General features: G+C 30.9%; 1 protein-coding gene across 1 annotated transcript; it reads right to left on the bottom strand.

Annotated features, from left to right (window-relative positions):
- Positions 1 to 13067: 13067 nt before the first annotated feature.
- LOC129317105 (splicing factor U2af large subunit B-like) lies at positions 13068 to 14709 on the bottom strand. Its single transcript, XM_054961454.1, has 4 exons — positions 14527 to 14709; positions 14068 to 14436; positions 13830 to 13965; positions 13068 to 13570 (listed from the first exon to the last, which is right to left on the bottom strand). Exons 2-4 carry the CDS (start codon positions 14428 to 14430, stop codon positions 13488 to 13490), a joined length of 582 nt encoding a protein of 193 aa, XP_054817429.1. The 5' UTR covers positions 14431 to 14436; positions 14527 to 14709; the 3' UTR covers positions 13068 to 13487.
- Between the last annotated feature and the right edge of the window lie 706 nt (positions 14710 to 15415).

The raw sequence follows: 15415 nt of genomic DNA, 5'->3' as shown, positions 1-15415 counted from the left end.
AAGAAGAACCTGAACGTATTAGAGTAGCGACGATCCCTCAACTTCACCGGTGATGAGAATAGGGGGAAGGGGGGGAAGATGATGGACAGAGATTTCTGGGTCTGAACTTCGAAGCTACAGAGACGAATTTTCTAGTTCCCTCTTCAACTTTTCACGCGTGTAATAGTACAGCAGAGAAGAAATAATAATCAGATTGAAGGGAGGGCAAATTTGTAATTTCGGACAAACTAAAACAAAATTAAAATTCCATTTGCATCAGGGGATTCGAACCTGAAACCTTATAAGTGAGTAGCATCCATACTTTCACTCTACCAACACTTAATATCATCATAATTATTTTAAGAATTAGTATAATTACTATTAAAAAAAATTTATTTATTATTATTATTATTCTTCTTCTTTTGATCTAGAGTGAATAATTATAAAAGGGCTAGAGAATCACGAGAATAAATAGTGAATCATCAACAACACTATATCAATATTTTCAAACAATGATTTTACTTTCTAAATTTACCTTATATTTCAATATCAAGTTGCAATTAACGCAACCATATATTTTTATTTTCACTATTAATTCAAAGGAGATTTTGTTTTAATCTCTTTACATCTTTACATTTGGATAAACTGTAATTGAAGGAGCTCAACGACCTTCTTATTATTTGTAAGACTCAACATCCCTAGCATACCTGATATTTGACTCCTATCTTATTTTTAATGCAAAAATTCTTTAAATAGGCTTTATGAGTACTTTAAGGTCATATAGGAGTGCTAATTTACTTGATTTTTCTATTCTCATCTCGTTTTTTAAGACATTTTTCCCTTTCTTTGTTTCCTCCCTTTTGAGTTTCCACACCACTTTTTTTTTCTTTTGTATTACTGGACTGACTTTCCTTTTCTTTGATTTATGTCAGTTTTGTCCTGTTCACCACTTAGATTATGGTCCACAGACTATTCTAGTCATCAACTTCTCTTTTGTTTTGTTTTGTTTTTTCATTTTTAAATAGGAAATGTCCTTGCTTTCCCAAGTTCAAACCATTTCAAAGTACCATTTGCTTTCAAGTTATCTCTATTTTTTCTTCACTTCTTGATTGCTTCATATGGAACCTCAATTTCTTCTAAGAATGTATGTATTGGCGTTAGTTGTTGGTGAATCAGAAAAGGATTCTCTACTCTGTAGTATAGAGTGGATCCGCTGCAGTCCTGCAGTCATTTTTTGACTGTAGGGTGCAGTCATCACATATCAGCCACTAGATTTATGGAATGATTTATATCAAGGCTTGTGGCAGTTAAGTTTCTGTTTTCAACTTGCTCTGTAAAATCGATGCACTCCACCTTGTGTATCTCATTCTCCTCTTTATTCAGCGATTTTTTAAATTATTTTATTTTAATTTTAAGACAAATCACAGAAGTGTATTTTTACTGTCTGACTTAATACGAGGTTTCCAATTGATCTCGTACTTTTATAAAGTACCTTTCTAATTCCTTAACCTTATCACCATTAATCTAATTAACAAAAAATTGCTGACACAACAATTTTAAATACTGACAAAGCATTCTCAAATGTGAATTTTTTAATTAAAATAAGCCACAAAAGAACACTTCATAATTAGATTAACGTGTTAAGATTGGGGTTTTAAAAGGATCGTCTCCGGGTTTAGAGTAAAGGATTTTTTTAAGGGGATGTTTCCTTTAGTGGATTTAAAAATGTTAAGGACGTCAACAGGAGGACACGGCAGAATAAGGAGGTCCAAACAAGAATGCATTTGTGGATCTTGGAACTAATATGGTTGGCTCAGAAGGAATTTGATTTGTTTGTTGCTTTTAGTAGTTGAAATGGTCTGGCTTGCATGTAGTCATTACTTATCATGCAAAATCTCTGGTGATTGCAGCTTTTATCATGTATGCAGAAATATAAATGTTATTGGCACTTGCATTATCTTAAGAAAACGGGGTTGAATGTGTTTGCAATGAAATATTTAATAAAACTTCTCAAGGCATACCTCCCTCACTTGCTACTGATAGTGAAGAAAACACAGAATGAGAGGAAGAGAATTGGGATCCAAATTTATAGCTTTCCAACCAGATATGATGTGGGTTTTAGGGTGAGCTCATGTTGCTCTTTAGTTCGACGTTTTTACTTACTTGAGGATGTGATTAAGCCATGCAACTCTGCTATTATTTAATAGCACAGAAATTGAGCATCCTTCCCTTAGCTAGTGATAGAATGAAGACAATACATTTTTTTAATAAAAAAAAACTGAAAGAGAATACAACTTAGAAAACCAGAATTAACATTAGGGTAATAAAACACTCCAATGATGATTCTACCTGCTTAATTCCTATGCCTAAAGGCCTCTCAGAGAACAATCCACCAACTGTTATGTTTTTATAATCTTGACATTAGTTAGTTAGATATAGCCGTTAGTAGGTGTCTGTGAGTAGCTGTTAGGGCTCTTCTTATTTCCTATTCAATTGTATTGAGATGAATGACAGATTAATGAAATCTTAGTATTATTCAGTATCTCTTATCTCTTTTCTCTCTAATCTCCCTCAACCTCCTTCTTTCCTAACCTTCCTGTTCTTCTCTCAATCTATCTTCTTACTATAATCCTCTACTTAAAATTACAAACATATAACACCAACCCTCTCCCTTACTCTCCCCTGTTTAAAATGCATGAGTTGGTTGTTCACTCTTTATGCACCTACCACCTCACGGTCTGTTTTGGTCAGTCCCTTTTTCCTTATTCTTGATTTCTTTCTTACATTGATCTTTCCATATGGCTGAGCATTACTGGGTCCTTCATGTCCTAACCCAGCGAGCTGCACCTTTTCCCCATTGTGAAACTGGAGGGTGAGGATACTTGTATCCAGAATTAGGTTAAACTATGGTGTCAGCCAATTTGAAACACTCACCAGCAAAATTGGTTAATTTGTTCTCTGGCTGAAACTATGGATTTTGCATTACCATGTGGCCTTCAACAAACAGCACAGCCACTTCTGTGCCTATAAATGGTATTGCCATAATCTACTGGACTTGAGTAGGAGTTGGGAAGTCCAGTTATAGGCTCATGTCCTTGTACTTTTTCCTTGACTATAGCTGCAAATTAAACCACGTAGACTTAAGCTTGTCCTCTCACTGCTTGGTTTGAATCATGATAACATGGTTTTGCATTGATAAGGAGGAATTTTGATTTCTTTATTTAAAATTTCATTCAATTTTAAAGTAGGATTAGATATATCTGCAAAAGCTTATTAACCATCTGGAGTGGTCAATCAATGTTCTGACTCTTGGTCACTTCTTGTCTCCTTGGTTTTATATTAAACACGTTAACGGTGGGAACTTCATGCAGGGGCTGATGGAGGAGAATATCCAGCTTAACACTAAGGTTTTGTCAGAGATTTCCATGCACGAGCCATTTAGCTGAGTTAGTAACAGAATGGTTGAGCATCTTTATGGATTTTTCCCCTTGTACTCAATTAATTAATTACTATCTGTGATCTCGTTTTGTCGGGAGCTGCCCCAGCGTTGGTAAGATTTGGCCTTGATGGGATTCTTATTTTTCTCATAACACATACAAGTTGCCATCTAATGAGAAAACCACCTAATAGACATAAATTGATGACTGCTTGGTTGACTGGTGAACTGATCCTGTTGATTGATCAAACTGATTACTTTGTAACTTAGTTTCAACTCGGTGAACCTAGCTTCAACTTAGGAAAATTTGGCTAACCTTGCAAGTTTAATGGGTTAACTTGGGATAGATTTTATTCTATTTATTTTTCTTTTTTTCCCTTTCTCTTCTAAATATTGAACGCTAAATCAAATTTAAATGCCTTAATTAATATTTTTAATGATGTTGTATTTTATTGTTGTCAGAAACTTATAATTAATATTTGTAATGGACATGTATAAGATTTTATGGATGAATTAAGGGAAAATATAACCATTGGTCTCTATAGTTTTATTGTGTTTACTTTTAATGCTAACTAAACGCGACTGAAGCCGCGCAATCAAACGCAAGTACAATACCCACTAACAACAAACGTGAGGATAAAACTCACGAAATTCAAACTAACTAGTTATTAACCAAGGCGTCGAGGGCTAACGGAATTACCGTTAGCAACTAGTGTTCTATATAAAGTTCTCTTAGAAATCACGTTTCAAACATGCAAGAGAGATAATTATTTTTGAAATAAAATTTTCATTCTCAATACCAAACTCACATGAATTATTTCAAATATCAAAACTTGCCAAATTAATACTTAAAGAGCTAATGTGCAATCTTGCATTAATTATGTAGCCAAGAAATTCTGAAGTTCAATAAACAAAGATACTTTCATCAATATTAGAAATACATTTCTTGAGGAAAAATAAATGCACATAATATAATTTAATCATCCTTCATAATTATTGCATAATTTCCAAAACCAAAACAATTCATAAAAATAAAATATTTCAGTAAAAGACTATTAATAAATAATTAAATGGAATGCTATTCATTTACTTGTCAGAGTTTTCAAAGATGTTCTTCCTTTAGTTCTTGTTAGGGTCATGTTCTTCCACACACGCTATAAGGATATAAATAAATACAGTTTTTAATGAATTTTCAATTTTTAACATAATTCCAAATCAACCATCATTATCTAAAATTTCAAAACTAAATTTTTGCTTCAGAGATGGTCCCTGTATTATCATTCAGATGGTCCCTGTATTATCATTCATATCATTGGTCTCCTCCAATTTGTCTTAACCATGCCAATCAATTTTTTTCTTGAGACATAATTTTCTCTCAGACCTTGCACCAAATATCTTAAGTACATTATTTCTACCCATTCAATTTAAAACATCCCACCATTTACCAATAACCATACTAATCCCAAGAACCTTTCAAAATATTTAAAAATCAAGTTTAATTCCTCTAACAAACATTGCAACAAACATCTTATAGGCACTAATTTCAAATTTCACACCTAAGCTCTTTTCTTTCAAATTCATTTTAACAATTGCTCAAGATCAACCAATCCAATAAAATCAATTCAGCTTAAATATGTTGAGCCATATATATATAATTATCAAGCCTCAAGATAGATATTCCAACTCAAATATGGTTTTCTTTCTTCTCCACATTCAACACGGGCAGCAGAAAAATCAAGGAGAAATTTATAATCTCAACAATATCATCCCAGCCGCTCACACGCACAGATTATATAAAGAGAAGGAGGGAGATCGAAAGCTTCTAACCTTGGACAGACCAACAGCACACGAACAAAGTAAGGAGAAGGCAACTTCGAACAGTGAAGAAGAAGGGGCTGTCACTGTGAATGAAGAAAAAATGAACAGACTGGTGATGACATGACGAGCAAGAGGAAGAAATAAATCTTAGCTCACCCAATCAATTACACACACATGAAACAGCAAGGAGAAAGGAAGAGAAGTTGAACATACTTGAAGTAGTGACAGAGGAGGAGGAACGACGGTGAAACAGAGGAAGAACTCAGCAGCAACGGAGGTAATGGCGGAAGGTACACCAGTGGCGATGACTCACACGAACGACGGCGCGACAGTGGTTAATAGAGATAGACGGTGACAGGGTAAGGTTCGATACAAAGCTCTCAACTCTCCCTCTCTGCTCCAGAATGATCGAATTATGAAAGAAAGAAGAGTTCAAAAAAAATCCTGCTCCAGAATGATCGAATTATGAAAGAAAGAAGAGTTCAAAAAAAATCTGGTGGGATAAGGGTAGTTTAGTAATTTTATAAAATAACCTGACTAGATTCAAACTTGAGACCTTCTAAAATAGTACATGTTCAGCAGCCACCACATCAGCTTTCTTCCTTATCATATTCATTTCAAGAATTAATATAATTATTATTATTATTAAAAAACAAACTTATATATCTTTAAAATTTATTTAAAATTCTTGAGTAATCACAGTTATAGGCTTTTTATTTGAATATTACTATTTTTCATAGTCAAATAGGAATATTTATATATTTAAATTAAATTATATTATTTTAAACATGATTGATTTGGTTCAAGATTAACTCTTAGTTGAATCACTAATCATTAAGTTGTCTCAATCGATTGAATAACTGATTCAGCTTATAGTATCTTTTTTTTTTTTTGTATAGTTTTTAGTATCTTCTTGATAAGTATCATATGCTTATCCTTGATTATCTTCTTAGAAAATTAGAATGAACATAATAATTGACTGTGAAACCTGAGACAAAAGTGAAAGACAGTACATTTCTTGCCTTATTTTGAGGGACATGACCTTGGCTAGTAAGTTTACATTAGAGCAAGCATAAAACATGTTGAAATATACAGTCATATTTTTATGTTTCTTTTTTTACATTACAAGATAATTTGATAAAATCATAAAATAATGTAAACAATTTTTTAAAATGTTAATCAATTTGAGATAATAATTCGATTCTAGGAGAAATTTACCGTAAGTTTAATTCAAGTAGTTTTACATATATGTGAAATTTTATTATAGAATAATTATATTATAGTGATATTAACATCATTAGAAACTACTAAGGGATTGTGTTTAGCTAAAAAAGATTAGTTTTTTATAAAGTGATGAACCAATACTTAAATTCTCACTAGGACATAAGGTGCTCAAATTAGTTTTTGATCCTACCTCGACTAGATTTACTTCCATAAGAGGATATTTCTACACAATAAAATTATTTCATGTTGCTATGCAAAAAAAGATTAGAACATGTTAAATTTATTGAATCTTTCTCTCTTGGATATTTTATATCTCTCTATTCTTCTCTCCAAAGAGAGGAAATTGAAATGAATTGCCTACGTAATGAAATAATAAAAAAAAATAGACTTGATTTATTGACATAGTACTCTCCAAGGATTTGTGTCAAACTTGTTTAATCGGAATTACACGCAGGAAAGTATATCACAATTAAGTTAGTTGATATACTGTAAGAAATTTTCTCAACAAGTATGCGAAACTAAATTGAAGAAACTAATTCTCACTTTTGATAGTCCTTTTAGTTAGAAATTGCTAGGAATCATGCTGTGTTCCTATCAATTATTCTTTGCCATTTTTCCAACTGCTTTTAGGAATTAAAATGAGTGAAAAAGGATAATGATTGACACTGGGACTTAATGATAGATTATCCTCTTCTTTGCCATTTTTCTAATTGCTTTTTTAGGTACAACAAAATAAAAAAAATTATAATTGGCCTTGGACTTAAGGATGACTTTGGGGTGGCATTTACGCATGGTCTTCATGGGAGTAGTCAAAAGCACAAGGCATATTGTTGTCAACGGGAGGGAGTTTATTGTTGCAACCAAACTGGCCATGTCTTAATGCTTCACCTTGCTGGTGATTTTGGCCAGCTACCTTTACAAGGTAAAATCAATGCATCATTGATGAAGTTGCAATACTTGATATATTTCAACCTCAGTTTCAATGATTTTGAAGATAGCTATAGCTATATTGTCACACCCTAATATTAAGGATATGATTAGTATGAAATATGTGATAACATCGCATTGTATAAGCTTTAATTAACTAGAAATTAACTAAATTATCGATATATAGTTTTTATATATATTTATAAAGTCTTAAATATTTTGTAGAAATTTCAGTAGAGTCTCCCTTATAATTTAAACCTCCCAAAATTCCTACAATAGCGAAACCAATCAATTAATTTAGCAAATGAGACTAGCTGCACACCAGCAAATTACATACTAGCAAATAAAACTAGGACATAAGTATGATATTTGTGAAGCACTAACTACCATTGCATAATATAATGAATATTTACATTAAAATAAATGATTAAAGTGTGCTTGCCTCGTTCAAAAAGTAATAAATTCCCCAATGATCAGTAGGAGGTACAAAGTTAATTACATTATCTGATATCAAAAAAAAAAATTTGTTAAGTAGCATCTTGATCAAAATTATATATAAAACATGTAAAAGTACTAATTAATAAAATTTAGTTTAAAATATAACAATGGAATATTAAAACATATATTTTAACTGACAATAAATAACAAAGTTTCTCAACAATATAATTGTAAAATGAACTAATAATTTTGAAATTTTATAAGTTATCAAGAATCATACAACTAATGAAAATGTACAAAAAGAATTCAAATGATGATATAATCAAGAAGGAAAAAATGTCTATAAATAACTCATATAAAACAAGAAATTTTTAAATTCAATCTAGGAGGGAATTTATCATATAAATCATATACGATCAAATAACAGTTTTTTAATAAAATAAATTTAAAAATAATAAGTTTAAAAAATTTCACGTTTTAGCAAGAATTAATCAAAACAATTCACATGCATGGACACATAATCCACGAGAGTAAGTCACCAACGAGGGTAGCTTAAAACCATGAAATAATCAAGTGTGAGTACGATACTCATGAATATTGATCCCTCCGTTCCACACACATTGGCCTGCACATGGGGCTAACATCTCATACAAGCACTCTATTATCTATGAATATCATGGCACGTCAAGAACTAATAAAACTGCCATTAGTAACCAATGTTATAAACTCTATCTCCTTAATCAAAATCAAGTGTGCATGGACCTAAACATCTATTTTAAAATCATTCTTTTCAAAATATAAGATTCAACTATCAACTTTCCTTTCCAATATTTGTTTCCCATGCACAAATCACTATATTAACAGATTTCAAATTAAATATAAATGTTAAATAATAGGATTATTTTGAATAAATAATTAATTCATTACATATTGGATCCAATAACATAACTTTCTAAAAAAAGATAGAATAATTTCAATAATGAAACAATTCAATAAAAATAAAATAAGTATAGAGGATTATGTAAATCGTAAAGAAAACAATAGCAAATACTTTAAATAAAATACTAGATAAAGATATTTTAAGAAAAAATTTAAAAAAATTTAATTGGGATGCACTCATGCACCTAAAGGACTCTAAAGAATTCTAAAAACTTGCTTCTCTTAACTTCTCACTTTAATTCTAATTATATCCTTAATTTCTTGACAAATAAATCACAATCCTAAAATTATTTATCAAATAATTTTTTAACATTTGGTAGACATTCAAATTCAATTTAACAACATCACAATCTAGAATATAAAATCAATAAATTCATTTTCAATTAACTAACTTACTAACAACCTAACTAAAACAAGAAAATATTTCCAACTCTTTTTGTACCTTATTAAAACTTAATGAAATGCCACAACCATCATTTTCTTTAACATAGTCTACTTTAGGTATTTTAGGATTTCAATTTAATGACTCAAATACTACTTATACATGTCCCTTCAAGACTAATAATATGAAAATTGAACAACTTGCATTTTGCCAAATTCTTTTTTTATACATCTCAAGCTTAGCACAGCATTACCTATGAATGCAAACAATCACACATTTGCTTTACTAAACTTCCATGTAGAAATTAACCATTTTAATTCAACCAACTTTCTCTTTTAAGCATCTTAGCAATCCAAATATACTTAAGTCAAATAAACTATTTGATATATTTTAATTCATCCTTTTACCTTATTGTAACATATCATCAATCATAAATTATAATAAATCATATCAACTAATTTTATGCTTCCTTTAAACTTAATAAAGTAGTATACAAACATTCTATATAATCTTTTATCCTAATTTGGCATTTTCAAATTTCAATCAATAGCTTAAGCCACTACCTACAAACATTCTATCAAGTTATATCATGCCAATTTAGTAACATGTTCACAAACACCTTAAGTGCATGAAAATTCAGTTCACAATAATCCTCCAACAATTTAATCAACATTCAGCTCATTACCAAATTAAAATAATGCACAACATTAACCAAAATACAGTTTAATTTCCTTAAAATTATGATAGCAACTATAGGGAGCATGAGGATTCTTCGGCCAGGGAGAAGAGAGTGATTCGTGTTGCCACAACCAGCAACTCACCTTAAATCAAAATATAATAGCTTCAGCCACACCTCAGCTTGAAGATGACACCAAAGGAGAGTAGAAAATCTTCGTCTCTGCTGTTCAAACGAGAAGGAGGAGGAGCAGAAAATCAGTGACGAAAAAAAAAATAGAGAGAGACTTGAGCTCACCATACACACACGCACGATGTCCACTTGAGCATGAATCAATTCTCTCCAAGAAGTTCTATTGGAGCATGTCATTGAGATTTATCACAGGATTTTAGGAAACTTTTGGCTTGATTCTTTTTAATTTCTCTTGGAGACATACCTACTTCAGATTTCTAAACAATTTAACACACACTATGGTTGTTCTGAGATGGTAAATATGATTAAATGCAATCAGTGTCTTAAAGGTTACAAGGTAAATCAATCACATATGCATCTTTCCTCTTATTTTTCTATTTAAAGTTTATTTATATTTTTTTTAAAAAAATACAACTACTATTTTCCCCCTTTCATTTTGCAGGAGAGACAAGGTTGAAGACCTCCAAGCTTAGAACAGGATGGCATGCATACTATGTAGGTATATGACATGAACCGAATATTAAAGCATGGATGTTGCTGTACTATTAAATACTATATGTTCTTTTTTGGTTCTATTAATATTGCAACCATTGTTTATGTGTTTTGTTATGCTGTTTTGAGTATGTTTTCTTAGGAAGCAACTTTTTTCCTTCTCACAAAACGTTGCATTAGAATAAATGCCATCTACTTTGAAGTCCATTAGATGTGCTCTCTCTCTCTATAGTATATACATTGCGTGCGTGTTTGCGCGTGCGTGTGCAAATGATGCACTTCACTTTTTTAAAAAAAGACAGACAAACTTCTAGGACATCCGAAATACATAGCAAATCCATTCAAGATATTGCATAATGGCAAAAAATTTAGAAATTAGATAATGAGGCGTAAATGCCGCAATCTTGACAAATAATTTGATTCCTCATTATCCATATTATATTAATGTGTAGTCCTTTCGCTCAAAAATATAAAATATTTTTAAAAGGGTTGAATGTTCAAAAATATAAGTTATTTTTAATATTTAAAATATAATTATTATTTTTTTTTAAAAGTGCCCCCCGTTGAATACTCAATTCATTCTTATATATAATATGCATTCTAAAATTTTTTTTTATCTCTAAATATAAAAGGTTGTTAACATATTTTTAAAGAATGGATCATTGTACCCTTATTAGATTGGAAAGAGAAAAAAATAATAGTTTCATTAATTTACTTTGAAACAGAGATTCATTTTTTTTATTTTCAATAATTAGGGGCAAAATTGAAATATTGCTATGCTTTTATTATATAGCCAACTTTTTTGATTTGCATGATTCAATTAAAAACATCTTTATATAGGGACGGAGGGAGTAAATTACTTTATATTTTTTTAAAGTGAAACATCTTATTAAATAGGGATAAATATATAAAGATAATATTAGTTTAAAGACAAGTAACTACTTTATTGAAGGATGAGATTCAATTAAAAATATTTTATATTTTTAAATGGAGGGAGTATTTGCCAAAACAATGATAGATTTGCTCTTCAATACTAACGTATCATTTCTTTGTTCCAAATGGATGAAAATATCCAATAACCATCCTTTAATGCCTTCCTCTGGAAATGTGTCATAAACAAGAACAGTGTTGTAAACATTTTATTTCTCACTTTTTGTATAAAGATTCACTTGGTTCAATTAATTTTGAGAGTGATAATTAAGAAACAGAGATTTCGGCCTCTGTTTTTTTTTTTTTTGCCAAAAATATTTCATCCGCTGTTATTGATGAGCCTATAGTTACGCAACTTAAATTATCTCCCAACCAACATGATTTTTATGACAATGATTAAAGTTTAAAGTGAATTCTAATTACTCGACTAGAATCTAAGATCTACTATGAAGCTCCCAATAAATTAAAATCTAATGATAGTGCACTTCAAAAATGTAACCTAGGATGAAACCTCAATGAATGCAATTATATTATGACATGGACTCTTTATGACCTAATGTAAGGCATTTTTTCTGATATTAGATGTCCAAAAATATAATTCCTTGTTTGTTTGTATTTTCATTTTTTGTTTTTTAAAAAAAATTTGCAATACAATTTTAAACAATTTTTTTAAAAGAAAACAAAAAAGATATGTTTGATTATATTAATTTAAAAATAGTATTAAAAAAATTGGCCAATGGTGATAGTCACCAACAATTAATGAGTGGCTTATAATAATGATTGGTCAAAGTGAATACAGTTTTCAATTATCAAATATAATATATTTAAATATACTATATACATAAAAAAAAAAATAACTTTAAGATGTTTTTATTTTAAAAAACAATAAATGAGAATAGTTTTTTGAAACAATTAGATTGAAAACACCCTTATCCAAGCAAGTTTCTTTTTATATGTTTTGTTTTTATAGTATATAAATTAAGTATATAATTTTTTCCAAATGTAAATAGTTACTTGGAATTTAACTTGTAGGACTAGAATGAATAAAGTCCACGTTGTAGTTAACGGCTTATTAAGAGATAATAAATATTAAGAACTCTCGTAAAATAAAATAGGTCGTTTAATTGAGCACTCGTGGTTTATCGATTGTGAGATTGTTGACAATAAATTTAAAACACAATCAACACAATACTGAGAAAATTAATAAAAAAATCACTCAATTGGAAATTGATGGGTCCATGTGATAATGAAAGAAAAATCTATGAAAATCCAGCATTACTCGGCTGGCTAGGAGGTCCACCAAAGAAATATAATATTTATATTCCACTGTTCAACTGATGAGCCTAGGAATTAACAGAAATACAAATTTAAGATGTGAATCCAAGCTAAATGGCAATAACAAACAGCTGGGCTTCATAATTTAGGCTTCATAATCAAGTTAGCAAATTCTTTCTCAGCATAAAACTCCTCGCCACTATTGGATTCCCTGCATAATTTCGTCCACTCAACTGAGCTTGTGCCATTGTTTGCACACCCACATCAGCATACTCCAAAACACCTACAGGTACATACATACATACATAGGCTGCGGTTATAACTTGTACGGGAAAAACAAAACATCAATCAAACTCTTTATTGGGTTTGCCAGCCAACAAGTCACATCTTTTAGTGCTTGTTTGGTTTTCGCGCTTGAAATCATAAACTTGTTTTCAAACCAATCCATCTAGACACATGCTTTTCCATTAATTAATTAATAATTAATTAATGTGTATCAGAACTCAACACCAATAAACCAAACACACCAAAGCAGTTTACGCATACTAAACCTTGGCTTCAAGAAACCAGCATGTATTTGGCCAAAACAAAAAGGCCATCATGTAACATTAATTTTTTCTTTTTAAAAGGGGACACACACATGCACACTCAGGATCTCTTCCAAGCAAGGAAGCAGTATTGCTGCTAAGATAACTAACCGTTGACAAATAAAATATATGTAAAGGACATTCAGAGGCTAGAATTAGTACTAATCAGCACCAAGGGACTATTTTAAAAGATCATGAACATACCTTTCCAACTCCAGGTGGTGATGGTTCCCAATTTGGTCGGGGCCGAGGTATCACAACATTAACCAAAGTACCTGCAGATGATAAAAAGTGGTCAATTACGTACAGAAAAACAAAATTACTAAATTTATTCTGTCCAATCAAGTAAAATTGAAGATTATTGATGGAAGATGGAGGCTTCTGTCTTAGTTTAGGTGCTAGGCCTGATGGTGATGATGTGTGAATACAATTGTAGCTGTAAAACAAATAAACAAAAAAAAAAAAAAAATTACTATATATGCATATAACAGCCTGCAGAATTAAAGAGAGACAAGCAAACTAAACAGACGTTACCATATTTGGATCCCTCTCTTCTCATATCATCTACAATATCTTCATAGTCCTTATCATCTTTCAGATCAGTAGTAGATATAGCCTGACTTATACGAACAAACCTTCGTGCCACTGATTCTGGCTGAAGCGTGAGTCTCTGAGGATATAATAGAGATCAGTCAGTTAGAATACGATAAAACACACATACATAAAAATATATTTGATTATAGCAGTGAATTCAATACCATCAAATACGTACCTGTAGTGCATGAGTTAATCTGCCTTCTTGCTCAGGTTTTGGCGCTCGTCTAAGTATGAGCGTCTTGTCTCCAAATTTTATTCCATTCATAGCAGCACAAGCAATATCTGTTACCACAGGATCTTGATAAGCACAGAACGCGTAACCCTTTGAAATTCCTGTATCTCTATCTTTCACCAATTCAAAGCCCCGAAGTGGACCAAGAGTCTCTAGAAGTGTCCTGATCTCTGCTTCTCTAAAGTAATCAGGAATACCACCCACAAATAAACGATCAGGACCATCAAGTCCATCAGCAGCAGCAGATATAGCCTGGCTTAAACTAGCAACCTTCACCTTCGTTGCCGCTAATTCTTGTGGAAACATGACTCTCTAAGGAATTTAAGAAACATCAATCAGTTAGGATATGATCAAAAAAACATAAACCAAGAATATATTTGATAAGAGAATATCATCGAATACCTGTAGTGCAGGTTTTGGCTGGTTTTCAGCTGATAAGCTCGTCTAACAGTAAGAGTCTTATCTCCAGATTTTATTCCATTCAGAGCAACACAAACAATATCTGTAACTGCAGGATCTTGATATACACAGCATGCTCGAGTATCTCTATCTTTCACCAATTCAAAAGCCACGAAGTGGACCAAAAGTCTCAAGAAATTCCCTGATGTGTTTCTGTAATGTAATCAGTAGACCACCCACAAGTATAATCAGCACCATCAAGATTCTTGTTGAGAGCCATTTGCATCTGACAATGAGATCTTCGTCAAACAGATCTTCTTCAATTTGCTCACGTACGCTTCTTGACTTTAATCGCTTTCCTAACCTCTATTTATAAAGGCTAGAGGTTGGTTTGGCCTTTTATATAAGATATTTAGAAAATCTAATAATGAGATTAGTTAATCTTGATCTTGATAAATATATTATTTATTTAATATCTTGAGATAACATTGGGATATTGGGATCTCGTTATTTCTCTAGTTTATTTTTGGAGATAAAATATATTTTAAGATAATTCAATGATATAGTGACTTCTAATATTTTTCTAAATCCTTTAATTTCTTTTGAATTTCTTGAGGATGATTGATTATAGATATATAGATTTTGTTTTATTTAAAAAACTCAATAAAGAGAATAATCTTCACAATAGTCGTAGTCCCTAACCTTATTCTAAAATCTTAGCTCTGCCCTTGACCGTATTAAACCGTAGTTGACCCGTTATAATTAAATGATTATTATATATATATATATTATCTTTTATTACATAAATTAAGATATTACATAAAAATAAATAAATTTAATATTAATAAAAAATATAAAGGAGAAATAGTTATAAATTTTAAATTGTATATTA

Source organism: Prosopis cineraria, unplaced genomic scaffold, assembly GCF_029017545.1.
Source record: "Prosopis cineraria cultivar Desert tree isolate PC_DT_omini unplaced genomic scaffold, ASM2901754v1 PC8, whole genome shotgun sequence".
NCBI classification, from domain to species: Eukaryota; Viridiplantae; Streptophyta; class Magnoliopsida; order Fabales; family Fabaceae; genus Prosopis; species Prosopis cineraria.
Note: the sequence above shows the minus strand (reverse complement) of the source record. Positions and strands in the feature narration are given on the sequence as shown.